The sequence below is a fragment of the Oncorhynchus masou genome, chromosome 28 (genome assembly GCF_036934945.1).
Source record: "Oncorhynchus masou masou isolate Uvic2021 chromosome 28, UVic_Omas_1.1, whole genome shotgun sequence".
Classification (NCBI taxonomy): domain Eukaryota; kingdom Metazoa; phylum Chordata; class Actinopteri; order Salmoniformes; family Salmonidae; genus Oncorhynchus; species Oncorhynchus masou.
This window is the reverse complement of record NC_088239.1, coordinates 51,662,882-51,681,159: the sequence shown is the minus strand read 5'-3', so window position 1 is coordinate 51,681,159 and position 18,278 is coordinate 51,662,882. Positions and strand designations below refer to the sequence as shown.

General features: G+C 38.6%; 2 protein-coding genes across 3 annotated transcripts in view; one reads left to right on the top strand and one right to left on the bottom strand.

Annotated features, from left to right (window-relative positions):
- Positions 1 to 4,211: 4,211 nt before the first annotated feature.
- On the bottom strand, positions 4,212 to 12,005 carry rhof (ras homolog family member F). 2 transcript variants are annotated; one of them, XM_064942497.1, is made up of 6 exons: positions 11,509 to 12,005; positions 8,118 to 8,324; positions 7,315 to 7,402; positions 5,880 to 5,989; positions 5,034 to 5,168; positions 4,212 to 4,814 (listed from the first exon to the last, which is right to left on the bottom strand). In XM_064942497.1, the coding sequence occupies exons 2-6, from the start codon at positions 8,250 to 8,252 to the stop codon at positions 4,650 to 4,652; spliced, it is 633 nt and encodes a 210-aa protein (XP_064798569.1). In that variant the 5' UTR covers positions 8,253 to 8,324; positions 11,509 to 12,005; the 3' UTR covers positions 4,212 to 4,649. The 2 variants fall into 2 exon arrangements, with proteins under 2 accessions (XP_064798569.1, XP_064798568.1); XM_064942496.1 differs by lacking the exon at positions 11,509 to 12,005 and adding an exon at positions 8,469 to 8,613.
- Positions 12,006 to 12,785: 780 nt separating this feature from the next.
- The window catches only part of setd1ba (SET domain containing 1B, histone lysine methyltransferase a), a 23,866-nt gene continuing 18,373 nt past the window's right edge, over positions 12,786 to 18,278 (top strand). The window contains 4 exon segments of the mRNA XM_064942491.1: positions 12,786 to 14,811; positions 14,999 to 15,153; positions 15,446 to 15,544; positions 15,981 to 16,251. Coding sequence (XP_064798563.1) covers positions 14,751 to 14,811; positions 14,999 to 15,153; positions 15,446 to 15,544; positions 15,981 to 16,251 — 586 coding nt within the window. The 5' untranslated portion in view covers positions 12,786 to 14,750.

The following is an 18,278-nucleotide window of genomic DNA, read 5'->3' as shown; positions in this document are numbered from 1 at the left end:
TTGTGAAGAATCAACAACAAGTGGGACACAATCATGAAGTGTAACGACATTTATTGGATATTTCAAACTTTTTTTAACAAATCAACTGAAGAATTGGGCGTGCAAACTTATTCAGCCCCCTTAAGTTAATACTTTGTAGCGCCACCTTTTGCTGCGATTACAGCTGTAAGTCGCTTGGGGTATGTCTCTATCAGTTTTGCACATCGAGAGACTGACATTTTTTCCCATTCCTCCTTGCAAAACAGCTCGAGCTCAGTGAGGTTGGATGGAGAGCATTTGTGAAAAGCAGTTTTCAGTTCTTTCCACAGATTCTCGATTGGATTCATGTCTGGACTTTGACATTCTAACACCTGGATATGTTTATTTTTGAACCATTCCATTGTAGATTTTGCTTTATGTTTTGGATCATTGTCTTGTTGGAAGACAAATCTCCGTCCCAGTCTCAGGTCTTTTGCAGACTCCATCAGGTTTTCTTCCAGAATGGTCCTGTATTTGGCTCCATCCATCTTCCCATCAATTTTAACCATCTTCCCTGTCCCTGTTGAAGAAAAGCAGGCCCAAACCATGATGCTGCCACCACCATGTTTGACAGTGGAGATGGTGTGTTCAGGGTGACGAGCTGTGTTGCTTTTACGCCAAACATAACGTTTTGCATTGTCGCCAAAAAGTTCAATTTTGGTTTCATCTGACCAGAGCACCTTCTTCCACATGTTTGGTGTGTCTCCCAGGTGGCTTGTGGCAAACTTTAAACAACACTTTTTATGGATATCTTTAAGAAATGGCTTTCTTCTTGCCACTCTTCCATAAAGGCCAGATTTGTGCAATATATGACTGATTGTTGTCCTATGGACAGAGTCTCCCACCTCAGCTGTAGATCTCTGCAGTTCATCCAAAGTGATCATGGGCCTCTTGGCTGCATCTCTGATCAGTCTTCTCCTTGTATGAGCTGAAAGTTTAGAGGGACGGCCAGGTCTTGGTAGATTTGCAGTGGTCTGATACTCCTTCCATTTCAATATTATCGCTTGCACAGTGCTCCTTGGGATGTTTAAAGCTTGGGAAATCTTTTTGTATCCAAATCCGGCTTTAAACTTCTTCACAACAGTATCTCGGACCTGCCTGGTGTGTTCCTTGTTCTTCATGATGCTCTCTGCGCTTTTAACGGACCTCTGAGACTATCACAGTGCAGGTGCATTTATACGGAGACTTGATTACACACAGGTGGATTGTATTTATCATCATTAGTCATTTAGGTCAACATTGGATCATTCAGAGATCCTCACTGAACTTCTGGAGAGAGTTTGCTGCACTGAAAGTAAAGGGGCTGAATAATTATGCACGCCCAATTTTTCAGTTTTTGATTTGTTAAAAAAGTTTGAAATATCCAATAAATGTCGTTCCACTTCATGATTGAAGCCTGAAATGTGGCAAAAGGTTGCAAAGTTCAAGGGGGCCGAATACTTTCGCAAGGCACTGTATGACAACTGGGTACTTCTTCCACCACTGTGTAATGGGCAAACTATTCCTTGAGTGGGTATTTATTTATAGACGACTTCGTGAAACAAATCTTGCCAGGTGATAAAGTGATCAGTAGAACCAAGCTCTTCCTAGAAATTGAACTGCTAAAGAAAATGACATTCAACCTCTCAATGATGGATGGTGAGACAAGTTTAAATGTTAAGTCCCCTATTTAGGGGACTATGAGCAGTTCTTGGACCGGTTCCGACTGACATTTGTGTGTACAGGCGCTCTGTGAACTGCGCAACATGTACAGGCAGAAATGACGTGTTCATGTAAGCCAATGATGAGATCACAGAGATCTTATTAAATTCAAATTCTATGGCTGAGATGCAATAGGTGTAATCTGACACCTCATTTGCATAGAGAGCACACCTCACATTTTCTGGCCTATCCAGACAAGGGATCGATTTCCTCTGCCTGTGAACCTCGCAGCTCAGCTCACAATATGTCATATGAGACGGGAAAGCAACTGCGGTAAAAGCAGTGTCATCTTGCTGTGATGTTCTCAGATGGATTTAGAGATCAACATGAAAAAACGTAGAATTCAAACAAGAGCACTTTTTCTTGGTCACAGGGCGACTAAATCACTTTGTGCTTAAAGCTGAAGTTGTAACGAGTTAGCAGGCATTTGAATGGCATCTCTGGGCAGAAATGGTACCAATTTTGTACTGCCACTAAGTACAGTTGAAGTCGGAAGTTTACATACACTTAGGTTGGAGTCATTAAAACTAGTTTTTCAACCACTCCACAAATCTCTTGTTAAGAAACTATAGTTTTGGCAAGTCGATTAGGACATCTACTTTGTGCATGATACAAGTAATTTTTCCAAAAATTGTTTACAGACATATTATTTCACTTATAATTCACTGTAACACAATTCCAGTGGGTCAGAAGTTTACATACACTAAGTTGCCTATGCCTTTAAACAGCTTGAAAAATTCCAGAAAATGATGTCATGGCTTTAGAAGCTTCTGATAGGCTAATTGACATCATTTGAAACAATTGGAGGTGTACCTGTGGATGTATTTTAAGGCCTACCTTCAAACTCAATGCCTCTTTGCTTGACATCATGGGAAAATCAAAAAAATCAGCCAAGTCTACAAAAAATTGTAGACCTCCACAAGTCTGGTTCAATTTCCAAACGCCTGAAGGTACCACGTTCATCTGTACAAACAATACGCAAGTATAAACACCATGGGATCACGCAGCTGTCATACCGCTCAGGAAGGATATGCGTTCTGTCTCCTAGAGATGAACGTACTTTGGTGTGAAAAGTGCAGATCAATCCCAGAACAACAGCCAAGGACCTTGTGAAGATGCTGGAGGAAACAGGTACAAAAGTATCTATATCCACAGTAAAACGAGTCCTATATCGACATAACCTGAAAGGCTGCTCAGCAAGGTAGAAGCCATTGTTCCTAAACCGCTATAAAAAAAGTCAGACTACGGTTTGCAACTGCACATGGGGACAAAGATCATAATTATTTCAGAAATATCCTCTGGTCTGATGAAACAAAAATAAAACTGTGGCCATAATGACCATCGTTATGTTTGGAGGAAAAAGGGGGAGGCTTGCAAGCCGAAGAACACTATCCCAACCGTGAAGCATGGGGGTGGCAGCATCATGTTGTGGGGGTGCTTTGCTGCAGGAGGGACTGGTGCACTTCACAAAATAGATGGCATCATGAGGGAGGAAAAGTATGTGGATATATTGAAGCAACATCTCAGGACATCAGTCAGGAAGTTAAAGCTTGGTCACAAATGGGTCTTCCAAATGGACAATGACCCCAAGCATACTTACAAAGTTGTGGCAAAATGGCTTAAGGACAACAAAGTCAAGGTATTGGAGTGGCCATCACAAAGCCCTGACCTCAATTCTATAGGCATTTTTCGGCAGAACTGAAAAGGCGTGTGCGAGCAAGGAGGCCTACAAAACTGACTCAGTTACACCAGCTCTGTCAGAAGGAATGGGCCAAAATTCACCCAACTTATTGTGGGAAGCTTGTGGAAGGCTACCTGAATCAACGTCAAACAATTTAAAGGCAATGCTACCAAATACTAATTGAGTGTATGTAAACTTCTGACCCACTGGAAATGTGATGAAAGAAATAAAAGCTGAAATAAATCATTCTCTCAACAATTATTCTGACATTTCACATTCTTAAAATAAAGTGGTGATCCTAACTGAGCTAAGACAGGGATTTTTTACTTAGGATTAAATGTCAGGAATTGTGAAAAACTGAGTTTAAATGTATTTGGCTAAGGTGTATGTAAACTTCTGACTTCAACTGTATGATCATATTTATTTTCTATTTAGAAGGTGAAATATTATAGTAAGTTAGTAAGTTATCATTTGATTGTTATTATATTTAGAAAGCATATCAACCATTTCCAGCCCTATTCATCCACTTTTGTTGAATAGGTGAAAAATCATATGATTTGTCATATTTCTATCATATTTGTACTGTGTACATGAGCTTGTGTCCTCAAAAGTGATTTCAACTCAGCAATTTCTAACTATTTTTACCGGAAAGGTGAGATTTGAATCTTTCTGGCAGCATAAGCACTACTTGGTATTGTTTATGGCCCTCTCATGACAAATAATTACTTTTGCTATGTCTATTCAGGCAGAAATCTACATTTTGATATTACATTTAACTGGTTAAAAATAAACTAATATATCACAGACCAGCAATGGGTACAACAAATTATTTATAAAAGTAAAAATAGCAATTCAGTCACTGATAAAAAGGATATTTGACTAAATTCTATGGTACACAATCTCAATCTACTTTATCATATTCCCACTTTGGCCTAACGTGGAGACAAAACCACTCTGGAATCCCAGGATAGACCTTGCGTCCACAGAACTAGCAGGATTACCATCTCGACCCTAGCAGACATTAGTTCAGTGTTGAATATCATTGTCCAGATTCCAAGGGCATGAGTTGGCTGGGGATGGTGTCTCCAGACAGGCTCTTGATGAAATTAAATTAGGTTGACCCAGGATGTGACAAGCAGTTGTTTATAATAGACAAGCAGCAGATGGTGTAGATTTTACATGTAAGACCAGGGGACAGGGTGTCCTGTTGTGTCAATTGACTTCAAGCCTCTCTCCTTTCACTAAGAGGTCACAGGACAACACAATGCCTCTTCCTCGTACGGTGTTTTGCTCTGCGGCTGGATGCCAGGGCTTTTTTAGTGGCCTCTCTGAAAATGTCCTCCACGTTTTCACGATATTTGGCTGAACACTCCAGATAAAGCTCAGCACTCATGTGCTGCCTGGTCTCCTCACCCTGTGAAACCAAACAAAGAGTATTCATTGGAAGACAGGGGAGTACTGGATCAGAATTGGAAACTGACACACAGGGCCAATCAGGTGGACTAGGATCAAACATTTGAGAAGCAATTGAAAGGCCATCATCCATAATTCAAATGAAATGGTTAAAGTCAAAGCTGCACACCGTAAGTTATGTGTATAAACCCTTTCATCAGGAGGGCAGGTTGATCCTCACCTGTGTGTAAGTAATGGGAGCCTGGTCCATGGCTTTGAGCCTTCTGGTACGTTCCTTATCCTTTCTCAGGTCAATCTTACAGCCAATCAGAATGACAGGAACATCGCGACAGAAGTGGTTCACCTCCGGGTACCACTGTGTGAGTCAGCAGATCACAAAAGTTAATATAGGGGTCAGAGGTCAAGGTAGGAAGGAAGTTGGTCAAAATACCACATTGGGATTACAAAAAACACTCCATAGACAGGTTGTTTGGTTTGGCTCTACGCCCATTGCATCACACACCCAGGTATCGGTTCTACAAATAGGTGTGTTTTCTTTTGTGTTTACCACGCCCCTCCCTTGCTGTAGTGTTTTACGTGTACGTCTCACTCTGACTGCATTCCCCATGTCTTTATCACACTGTTTGCATTCATGGCTCTGTATTGACATTTCCCTGCTCATTGAGGGAGGCTTCCAGCACAGTCCCAGTTTGTGCTGTGGTTGATTCACATGTAGCGAGGGGAGTCAAAAGAAAGTACACCACTATATCAAAGTCAATCATTTACAATCATTCATCAAACTAAATTCCTACCTAGACATGACGTCTAACCACTGATAAGAGGTGAACTCACACAATCCTTTTCCACCTCTCTGTAGCGACTAATGTTGGGTTTGTTTACCAAACCACACTCAGTTAATGTTAGGTTCATTATGCACTGTACTGGGATCCTAGCAAAACACACCAGCCTGTCCAATTCACTCGTGGTGAGCTGCATTTGCGTTGGATATTGTTGGGCAGAATATGAATGTCATTGGCTGTCACTGCATAATGTAATATCGTTGATGAATCATGGTCAGTGAGCTTACTTTGATTAAGACATTTTCAAAACTGGTGGGGTTGGTTACGTCATAACAGACTAACACCAGGTTGGCATTCTGATAGGAGAGTGGCCTCAAACGATCGTAGTCATCTTGGCCTGAAAAAGGTATACAGAAATACACAATGTTAAGTGTTTGATGACATTTTTAAGAAAATAGAGACAATAGCAAACAAGGATCTGATCCATTGGGCTTATCCTTGCAGTCCAAGAATGAAAAATAATGCCACATTCATAAAATAACAATGTTAAAAGTATGTCAAATTAAAATGTTCCACTTTTATCTAAAAAAAGAAACTCTAGTATGGAACAAGTTGTTACAGAACCATGCTGGGGGTGAGTTATAAAACCACATCCTGGCTTCAACTTCCATTTCCTGTAAAATAAAGTGGCTGGTGCAGCGGTGATGACTCACAGTAAACAATGTGCTGGGACGTGATACTATGTTCCAGGAACAACCTAAGTCGATCATTCTGCCACTTATTAGTCAATTCGTGTCATGTACATATCTAGAGGGGAGTTGAATATCCAGTATTGATAGAGAACAAGTATAAAGTCATTTCTGAAACTAATTTCTCAGGAAGCCAAGTATCCTACGAGTCTGGATAAAAAACCCAAATCCATAACAAGGAGCTGAAAGACTAGAAATCAAGTTTGACATGATCCTAATCAAATAAAAAACTTTTCAACAGAGTAAGGCATTATTTTAAAACAACTTTGCAAGTAAGTAACAATAAAACAAAGATTTTCAATTCAATATCTAGCCATTTCAGCTGATAATCTGAGGTTTTGTTGACAATGTCTAGTTAAAAGTTTCAAAGACCAGTCAGATGACAAACACAGATAGAAACAGCATTTCTGTCTATAGATGAGCACATCCTGTCACAACAGCTTTCTACAAAACGGCTACTTATATCAGTGCTGCAGGAGGGCAAGGTATAATGCTCAGTGAGATGTTGTGTCATACTCATAGTTTACCAAAAATGTTTTATTGACTACAAAGTCAGACAGTATTCTACAATAATCCATTATGACCTTTCAACACAACACCTTGTTCGGGACAAAGGAGCCAGTCAGAGAACGGCATAAGACATGTTCAGTGCTCGTCCTAGTCCAATGTTAGTTTTTACTACTTATTCTCCAGAAAACAAGAGTATCTTTTTAAAACGGGTGGCTATATTAGTTTCTAATTGAAACCCTTTCAGAATGTTTGTTTTGAACCCATTGTTTTGGATGCATTGACGTCTGACACAATTCTATCCTTCTCTAGCTTTATGTTCCACCTAGCTGATCAAAGATCTGCTATCAGAATACCTCTGCTCAAACAGGACCGGCAAGGTGACTCCACATTCACACCCTGCATATCTGCCCACGTGCAGAAACGTAACACTCTGTTAGATATATAGATACTTAATAATACTTACCAGCTGTGTCATAGAGGTTGAGTCTAATCTCTTTCCCTCCATACTTGACTGTGGTGACATATTTCTCAAACACAGACGGAGCATACTTCTGTTAAATAGAAATGACAAAGCGAGAAAGAAATTCCGTATTTCAATTCTTTTGCATTTCCTCCATGGGATAATATTAAAGCACATAATTGAGACATAATAGAACCAAAACTGGATACAGTGCCATAGAATACTACATGTATTCAAAATCTGTCTAGGACAATACCCTAATTATGTAACAACATTATCTTTGGAGATGGAAGCCTATATTTAGAATAGTGTTATTTTTCTGTTCTCAAGTACCATGATTTTGTTTGGGAGTGTTAATGCAGTGTAAAAGGAATATATTTGCCTTCATTATTTGAAAGGTTCATGTTTATGCTGGACCTTTGGCATTACACACACTTCAGTCTGAACTTGTATAATGAACTTAACATAATTCTGCTGACCAAAATTAAATAATGGAGATGTCAATAGAATAATTATTTTATTTGTATTAAGACATTTTAGTAAGATGAAATATTTAAACAATATACTTTTATATTCATTTCATGATAGAGAAGTGGAGATAACCATTAGGCTACTCATAACATTTTAGTTTCACAGCCAACCTGAGTTTGGCTTGGTGATGACACCGTCAACAAGGGCACAAATGAATCATGACTGCATAATTCAATATATTTTTAAAGGGTGATTATCTTATTCTAAACAATAAAATTCAAACACATTTACCTTCTTATACTCTTATATTTAAAGAGATGCCATGCTGTCCTTACCTCTGGAAAGTCTCCTTTAGCATAGACCATGAGAAGGGATGTTTTCCCACAACCCCCATCACCCACAATAACAATTTTGAGCTCTTCTCCCTTCTCAGCGGTGCCATTGCTTGTCATAGTACCTTTCTGTGTCATATCTCTTCTGTACGGTCCAACAGGTCGCCGTCAGACAGAAGTCAGGGTAATGTCAGTTCCTCCAAACTGAGTCTAAACACATGTCAGTGTTGCACGATAAGTTAATTTAAAGAAACAGAGCTTGGCTGAGTGAGAAGAATAAGTGAGTAAAAATGGGAAAGGAAGAAACAAAGTTCAGGCTCATCTTAACCAGGTCTTTCCCTCTGCTCTGCTCACCACTTCTTGTTCCTGTCCAAACACTTCTCACCCACATCAATTTGTTCCCCCGGAAGAGTCTCTGTGGTAAGAGCTGTCATGCAATAGTCAACAGCAGTGCTCTCTCACCTTCCCACTCTGTAGTCATCTGGCAGAGAGGCATTGTCTCTATTTAAAAAGGCGTATTGAGTGTGCTTCAGCAACGTTCTGAGTAGTTCACTCTCCTCTGTGCCCTCCTCCTCCCTCTCAGAGAAGAAATCAATAATGATCAGTGGCATCTGAGAAGTATTGGTGCTATGTGATATAGAGGGCTATTATTGCAAGGAAGAGTGGGGTGAGATGGGGTCAGGGATCACACGGGCCTAGTAACCTTTGACTTGATGGATCTGTGCCACCTTGAATTCTGGAGCTCTCTTATTTTACTTAGAGTTAGGGATATAACCACTATGGATGAAAAGGCTATTCTATGTCACCCTGTGTGCCTTCACTGGGCCTCTGAAATTATACTGAAAATGTGACCACTAAACCACAATAAATGTAAGTTGGCAGTTTAGTACTAAAGATACTTTTTTCTTAGTGTAAAGATGCAATTTTCTTTAAGAAATCATCATCTCTGAGATGTCTTCTTCATTTTGACAGTTGTCAGTATTTTAAACCATCAACAATTTCAAAAGCGCAAAGACAACACAAGACAGACATCTTATTGATTTATATTTATTTACAATTCAAAATTATATTTTTTAAACAATTTCTGACAAAAGTAACATGATATTTTGATTAACATTTTATAAGAGAAAGTACATTTGAAAGACCATTGGGTAAACTGTTAAAAAAAAATTATGTTTAAATGCATATTTTTATGTAACTCTTTTCAACCTAGTGCTTCATTGCCACCTACAGGAATGCTACCAAAAGGGATATTTCATTTTGGCTTCTGACAGGCAGTATGTGTGTGAAAAACAATAAGGAGAGATAAGGAGAGATATTTGGTTTAGATAGCATACAGTTTGTGGCAAAATAAATAGACCCAAAGAAAAATAAAGGCAATTTTAATATACACACAATATCTACATTTGTATCAGTGGATTTTGTCATGTTTTTCTAATCTAAATTGTGGGTTTATGTGAAGTGATATGTTATATGAATAATAACGTTGGCTATATTCTGTTATTATTGCACCAACAACAGTTAATCAATTTCTCTTAAGATTTATTTCAGCCCTTTGGAGAACAGGCAGCTGCCCCTTTGAAGGGCTTGGCCTATAACACTCCTATGCTCTCACGCGGTTATGGAGCAGGGAAAAGACTATTCAGAAAAGTGAGTGAACGCATATGAATAATGTTGGCCCTATGTTTAAACACGTGCATAAACATTCAATATTCGAATTAAATTGGAGTAAAATATAGTTTTGACTAGCGGTACTAAAATGGCCGCTCTCTCTCTTCTGTCCATTTCGTACTGTGCGCAAATGGTGACGCTGGAGTCGAGGCCAAACTCGAGGAAATCTTGACAGACTCCACATAATGTATTCGCCTCCAACACTATCCAAATCAAAACGATCCATGGGATTCATTTTAATTTGGATAGTGTTGTAGGCGAATACATTTTTTAAGCAACATTTGTGTTTAAATCTTACAATTATATCTTTATTTTCCTGTGACATAGTCCTACTGAATTAACACAATTTATGAGCTAAAATACCATCGTGCACGCAACATAAATCAACGGGAGTAGACCAATTTGATCATTGTAAAATCCTCCTCTCTATAATCGATTATATTTCTGTGGGACTGCAATACAGATTAGAATGGTCAAAATGTGATTCGAAAAATTGACGTGTTGAATGTATAGTCTATGTTAAACGTTTATAACGGTAAATATACATTTTGTAACTTGTAACAGTGTTTAGTCATTTGGCAAATTATCTAAATTACCCTGGGTCTATTTATTTTGAAGACAATTTTATTTTGTCTATAGGCTCCAGTCGATGAATGCTGGTTGAATACATTTAAATGTATTATTCTAAATTAAATGCAAAAAAATGGTGCAGTAACCTGTGTCCAGCTCTCCAAATACATTCAAAAACATTTTATACAACTATCGAAAGCAACATTATCCCCAAAATATATAAACATGAATTGAGTTATGCTATCATTTGAACTATTAACAGATTGACATAAAGGCCTAAATAGGATAGCCATCTTGCCTGCATAGAACAGCTTGACGTGCAACGGTCCGAGTATTAGGCTCTGTATTTACGAATGTGCAAAGAGAAATAACGTAGCCTACTGTACTGCGAGCAGTCGTTGGTCTTCTGCACAAGAGGCCCATTCCCTTCCCCCCCTGGGTGTGCTTTTGTGTTCCTTCTATGCTTACGTAATGCTAACATTGCACAAAACAGCTGGCCGGTTTTGCCATACAAAAAAACGTTACTATGATTCAGTCGGACTTTAAATAGAGATCTGCCGGTCATAGAAAGCCATTTGGCCAACAATAATGTATTTTTTACCTTCTACTCTAGTTGCTTCTATAATAGTAAAAACACGCCATGCAATAATTTGAGCACTGAGGAACGAATGGAATGGTCTGCATGGTTATATTCTATATGTTATATTCTCTACAAGAAAGGCCCATCAATTGCTGGTATCTGGTATGCCCAACGCATCAATTTTGTTTTCAGAGGGTGTAAACACGTCGTTGGATGGCTGGTTTAGGCTAGTTTAGCCTCGTGACCTTATGGTTCGACGATCCTTTTAACCTTGGCCAATTACGCAGCAATTGTGCATTGGGTATTGAACTCTTCCTGGAAAACCCAGCTCCTCTACAGTTGACTCCAAAACAGTTCCGACATGTAGACTATGTTCTCTGTTTTTGACAGTGAGGTTATTCAACCGCTGTGTTGATCAAGAGACTAAGATTGATCAGCATTATGCATGGCATAGACTACTGTACGCATAGCAACTGTAGCCAGACGAGCACACCTGGAGACCCTTACTCAGGGAAACAACCTCACCACACACACACACACACACACAGCTTTGTTCCTATTGTTCTGCTTTACCTATAGGATGGATTACATCTTGCTTGTCTGACATGTAACATCTTCTGAGTAGCTGATCAACACCTCGAAATACAACATCGAACCATTATCTTGAAGGGGAAATAGAGAGAGCACGAAGAAGTCTGAAATCCCCTTTGAGTATCCTGAACGAAATACAGCACTATGTTCGAAATCGTTTCTTCTGACCTTATATGGCTGTGTGGGTGCAGTTCTCTCAGACGCGTGGCAACCGGCCAGATTCTCAGATTACTGTCGTTCGCCAAAACCGGTTTAGATCTACCAGCAACTAGACTGAATGTGCCATGTTTCTCCGCTCTGTCGTTTGAATTCTGCTGTAGCCTACACTCTTTTACACACAGATACACACACACCCGTTGAAGTCATATTTCTTGCGCACCATTGATATGCTACATTTCCAGTGAGCAAACAGAGACCTGTGTGGGAGACTCAGTTATTTTTTGCGACTGACTATTTCGCCCAGCAATGGCGCAGCAACATAACCAGCACATAGTGATCTCGTTTGTCTGTGAAGAAGCCATTTTGAAATTGAGAACAGAACAGCAGAGAGAAGCCATTAAACAACAGTACATATAAAAGGTCGTTTTTGGACAAGTGGGAGCAATGAGATGTCTACAAGATTAATGACCCCTTAAAGCATTTCAGTGCTCCCAATAAGACATCTTTCTATTGGATTACATGTTTAATTAACTGTAAGTGTATGATTAGTATTTAATTCCAACAATATAATTTCACTTATTTCAATATAATACTTGTTAAGATAAACTTGGATAAATACATCCTTGGTGAACTTGCTTCTTTAAAAACAATCAACTTTCCCATTATTGTTGTTTAGAACTATAGCCTATGCTTTGAGACAGCTCAAAATCCATTACCTTTAAAATGACAAGATTTCCATGGCAGTATGTTATGTCGTGTAGCTTCACTTTTAACATCTTCAAATTCGAGGGTGAGGGATTTGACTGCAATTCTGTCTTCAGGAAGAGAGAGGGGAGTTGGTTTGCATACTGCTCTCACTGATGCTGATGGAAGATTTTCAGCATTTGTTATTCGTTGGTCAAATGGCAGTGAAGACTAAGTTAAAAGCTTCAAGTGAAATAGTTTTGGGCTAATTTGTTTTCTTCCTTTTTTAGGTGTTGCATCCCCACCCTTCCCTTAAGCCAATATTAGAGGATCCGAAGATGGGAATGAAAACGTTCCATTTCCCCCTGCATTTAGGCCTGATAAATGTATTTCATCACAATGTTAAGGTAAATATTTTCATTAGTTTCATTTTTCATCTGCTTCCTGTTGGATTCAGTATCTATGTGCTTAGCCTTTGGGGATACTAATAAGTAGGTTGAGTCTGGAATTCTACAGAAATAAAAATATGCCCTTGAAACAAGGTCAGGTAAACGTTACCCTCACATTTGTTCTGTCTAATGTCCCCCAAAAAATGTAGGCCTATAGCCTTCTCCTTACTATGAACCTTTATCATTTCACACATTTAGTGCATGAGCCATCATTTGAAGGAAGAATACTTACTGACTTTCAGGGCATTAAAGGTATCTGTTGTGTAACTAGATGCTGTAGCCTACCATGTGAAAGATGAGAAGCAACCACTCTTTTTAATGTAGAAAAAGGGGGTTAGCTGAGAACAAACAGCCAACTTCCAGATTCAGCATTTTTGAGAAAGGCCATTTGCTCTCTGGCCTGTTTTGTGCTGACAGAGCAGCAAATATACTTAGCCTCTGATGGATATAGTTAAAACAGCATGCAAATTAATGTATTGAAGAGAGGTGGAAATTCTACTGACACCATTATTCATAAATGATCAATGTATGATAGAAGTCAATGAATAAACAGAATTGTGATATTTTAATAACAGCAACTGCACATTTCCTACATTTAAAAATGTACAAAAATTAATAAAATGTTATTTACAAATGCTATCATACATGGCCATTTACAGTGCAAAATGCCATTACAATGTCATTATACTTTTTCTCTTCATAGCAATTACAAGCTGTTTATTCACTATTTTTTACTTTAGAATCACAAATAATTTTATGGGTGTGCCATGACCTAGTTAGGACAAAGATGGATTCCAAGCAGAGGAGAAAAAAAGGTTAAAAATGTCAAAGGGATAACATCCAGTATTTTATCTTCCTTCTTCTCAATCCTGTCAATGAGGAATCATTGTAATTTATCATAGTCCATAAAGAGATGAGGAAATCAAGTATAAGATCCCTTTTGGAACAAAGGAAACCCATATTGGCCATTGAGTCCCATTTCAGGAAAATGGCTGCTGAGCGCGCGCTCAGCCCCCTCTCTGCTCACTGTTAAAGGATTCCTCAGCCGTGCCTCTAATAGCAGAAGCTAAAATGGAGCTTCGCTCTGATTGGCCAGTGGAACTGCTACTGTTAACCAGCCAATTGCCCAAGCACTGCAAAATATCATGCAATGGATGGTACATCTCCTTAGCATACTTAACACAAAAGCTCAAAAGGACAATTGAACAGATTAATAATGCAAAACGTGTCGGCTAAGATAAATGGTTACTTTTAAAATCTCCCCATATTTGGCTTTTGGATATTATAAGGGTATTACAGACTAAGTGCATAGGTTATAATGTAGTCCTAGTCTGCAGTCGCAAACTGTTTTTGATTAATGATTTATTTACGTAATATATTGTAAACAGACCCAACAGTTTTCATGAGAAGCACCATTAACACAGCTCTAGGGTCAGGTTTTAAAATTCATTTGTCTAACCTTTTCAATCAGGAATTAAAACGTAATACTGACCCTAGATCTGTGCTTAGACAGAACTTGCGACTGCCTTCTATGTCCATCTTGTTTCCCGTATGAGTAAATGTAGGCGGTAGATTCAACACTTATTACATGCCCAATGTGCGAGATATAGTTACTATACAATTACTTTTAATATTTGCATTAAAATTAATACATATCTTGATTTATTAGTGTGATTTTGTGTTTAAAATTGTCCCATAATATTCCAAAATATACGCATACGTAAAGAACCTCGAATCGAAAGTGCGAATGGTATGAGGGAAGGGAAGCTCAATAGTGGTGTATTGTGGGAGAGACCGAAACCCCAGACTGGAGGCACAATATGTGTTGGCTCGCAAAAAGGAGGCAGTATCCTTTAAATCATGTAGTGTAATCAGTGGGAGGTAAACGATCTCGCCGTTTGATTATTAAAATATCGTTCGATCGGATAAATCATGTCCAAGCCAGGGGAAAGAAACAGGCTAAACGAAGACCATGGCAGAAAGCAGAGTTCAAGTAAGCCTGCTCTTTTTTTTTCTTTCCTCTGTAATGTCTGTTTCGGTTACTGGGATACTCTTCTGACCCCCATTTTCTTCCTCAGTATTTGCAAATTCAAGCATCTACTACTGTAGGCTATCGCTACAATGTAACGAGTGTTCGTGCGTGAGTCTGTTGCTCTCACCTTCTTGAAATTTCTACACAGGTTTGGCGAACGGCATGGACAACCACCATCCCGTTTGCAGTTCGGGAGAGAAACGAAGTCACCATTGGAGAAGTTTCAAGTTGATTATTGACCCAGCGTTGAAAAAGGGATCGCACAAACTGTATCGTTACGATGGAACTTCATTTAACATGCCCGTAAGTGTTACATCCGTATTAGAAAAGAGAAACCCCTTCACTACATTGTTGCATAGTGTTCGCCTCAAAGATTGACACAATGTACATTGTTAGTGGGCAGGACACGTTACTTTCTGCACCTGACACAGTGCATCAAAAGTGTCACTATCCCGGCGCTACAAAGGCAGTCTAGGGTTTATGTAAAAAAAAAAAAAATACAATCAACTTGATTGATCGGCAATCGGCCTGTTATAACACTCCTGCTTGTCAGAACTTTGAATGGTTAGGCTACATTTTATCATTCATTCTACAGAACCCTGGGATGCCACCCGTCGATAACGTCCGAGACCCAAGAATCGGTCGTCTCTGGACAAAGTACAAGGAGACCGATCTGCCGGTTCCAAAGTTTAAGGTAGGCTAATGAGTTAAACACTAAGATCTTAAACGAATGTGCAATGATTTAGACATTTTCGGTCTGTTACAGCCTTCTAAAGTTCCGAAGTTTTAGGTATGCAGACACACCCCCTCGCTGATGTTGATTGTGTCATGTTTTTTTTATTTGGGATGTAGCGCGCCAGACAGGCAACACATGCTACTGTCCCTTTATAGAATACACATTTTGCATGTTGTAGCCTATGTCAACACCATTCTATAGTGGTTATTTGTTTTGTTTTTATGTGAACGGCAGCTGTCCTAAAAGGATGATATTTAATCAGATATACATGCATTTTATTTTTGTTTGTAACATTGAAGCCTGTAACTCAGGTTTCAATGGCTAATGGATACATATGCTGTAGCCTAAATAAATGTAACATTCTTAATGTAATGCAACTATTTTATTTCTCCAGATTGACGAATGTTACATTGGCCGTGTTCCACCCAAGGAGGTGACATTTGCCAGGCTGAATGATAACATCAGAGAAGGTTTTTTGACTGACATGTGCAAGAAATTTGGAGACATAGAAGAGGTGGAAATTCTCTACAATCCGAAGAACAAAAAGCATTTAGGAATAGCTAAAGTTATTTTTGGAACTGTAAAAGCAGCCAAGGATGCTGTCCAGACTCTACACAACACGTCTGTCATGGGCAACATCATCCACGTGGAGCTGGATCCTAAAGGTAAGCAATCTTTGCATGGGCTAAATATATGAGAGTATTTATAAATAATGTGCAATTAATTCTGTTGTAAGAACTACATTTATACATATGTGATAACATGATCCTTTATTTATAAGATGTCACTAATTAAACTTTTGGAGGAGAACATTTAGTCACGTGTATACATTTACTCTGGTTGCTTGGTTACCAGAGTAATTGCATCTCAATGTCAGTACGATTTACATGGGATTCAGCCCACGAGCATCAAAACGGTGTACAAACTGCAGAACAGTCTTTTTTTAGGCTAGAATACAAATACAAATGAAACACTGTTAGGCCTATATCAGTTGGACTTGTTTATTTTATTTATATCTGATTATTGCAGTAATCATTGAATTAGTTATACTTGTAGTTTGTTTCTTTCTGTGCACAGGGATGGCCTATAATCAAACAATTAGGCTTGAAATATGTTAAACTATAGCCAAAATATAGTTGCTTAATTTCAGCCTGTAATTGAACAATATTTTACCGGTTCATGCTAGCTGCATATTACAATCTTAATATCTTTGGCTGTAGCCATTAATATTGGTAATGTATCTTATTTAAAGTTGACACATCAAGAACCTGCAACAGTTTAATTCTCTTAAAGAGACAGTGGTTCCTCTCATGTCAGCAGAAGGTGCTCAGTGATGCATTTGGTTTATAGGCCTACTGGTAAAGGCTGGAGATCATGCATGAAATCTTAGGCCTACTGAGTACTGTCAATTTGTTATTATATTTTCACCTGCCAGCAGTCGTAGGCATATATCCCTGAAATTGATTTTTCAACTAGGCTAATGATCTCCATGTGTAGCTGCTGATTTAAAACGTCCATGAAATGTCACGAGAAAATGTCTTGTTATAAATCATGCAGAAACTCCTCCAAACCATAATTTTCTGTTTTATAAAATAAATTGAATAATAATGCCTTCAGAAAGTATTCATACCCCTTGATTTATTCCACATTTGGTTGTGTTTCAGCCTGAATTCATGTTGGATGAAAAAATATATAATTCTCATCCATCTACACACAATACCCCATAATGACAAAGTGAAAACATGTTTTTTGAAATGTTTGCAAATCTATCTCATTTACATTAACATTCATACACCTGAGTCAGTAGAAGCACCTTTGGTAGCAATTACAGCTGTGTGTCTTTCTGGGTAAGTCTCTTAAGAGCTTTCCACACCTGGATTGTGCAACATTTGTCCATTTATTCTTTTCAAAACTCTTCAAGCTCTCTCAAATTGGTTGTTGATCATTGCCAGACAACCATTTTCAGGCCCTGCCATGTATTTTCAAGTAGATTTAAGTCAAATGTTATTCGGACACTCATGAACATTCACTGTGTTCTTGGTAAGCAACTCCAGTACAGATTTTGCCTTGTGTTTTAGGTAATTGTCCTGCTGAAAGGTGAATTCTTCTTCCAGTGTGTGGTGGAAAGCAGACTGAACCAGGTTTTCCCACTAGGATTATGCCTGTGCTTAGCGGCATTTGGTTTATATTTTTTTTATCCCGAAAAACTCCCCCTTCATTAAAGATTACAAGCATACCCATAACATGATGCAGCCACCACTATGCTTGAACATATGGAGAATGGTACACAGTAATGTGTTGTATTGGATTTGCCCCAACAGGACAAAAAGTGTATTGCATTGCCACATTTGTTGCAGTATTTCTTTAGTGCTGAAGCAAACAGGATGCATGTTTTGGAATATTTGTATTCTGTAGAGGCTTCCTTCTTTTCACTCTGTCAATTAGGTTAGTATTGTGGAGTATCTACAATGTTGTTGATCCATCTTCAGTTTTCTCCTATCACAACCATTAAACAATGTTTTAAAGTCACTATTGGCCTTGTTGTGAAATCCCTGAGAGGTTTCCTTCCACTCTGGCAACTGAGTTAAGAAGGGCACTTGTTTTCTTGTTGTGACTGGGTGTATTGATAAACCATCCAAAGTGTAATAATTCAATTCACCATGCTCAAAGGGATATTCAATGTCTATTTTTT

What these genes read in the sequence shown, in the direction of transcription:
- rhof (XM_064942497.1), bottom strand. Translation starts at nt 8,252, where the DNA reads ATGACACAGAAAGGTACTATGACAAGCAATGGCACCGCTGAGAAGGGA. An exon ending in CAACCTCTATGACACAGCTG is followed by an intron (nt 5,990 to 7,314) that starts GTAAGTATTATT and finishes TACCTTTTTCAG; the next exon opens with GCCAAGATGACTACGATCGT. An exon ending in TTGAAAATGTCTTAATCAAA is followed by an intron (nt 5,169 to 5,879) that starts GTAAGCTCACTG and finishes TGACTCACACAG; the next exon opens with TGGTACCCGGAGGTGAACCA.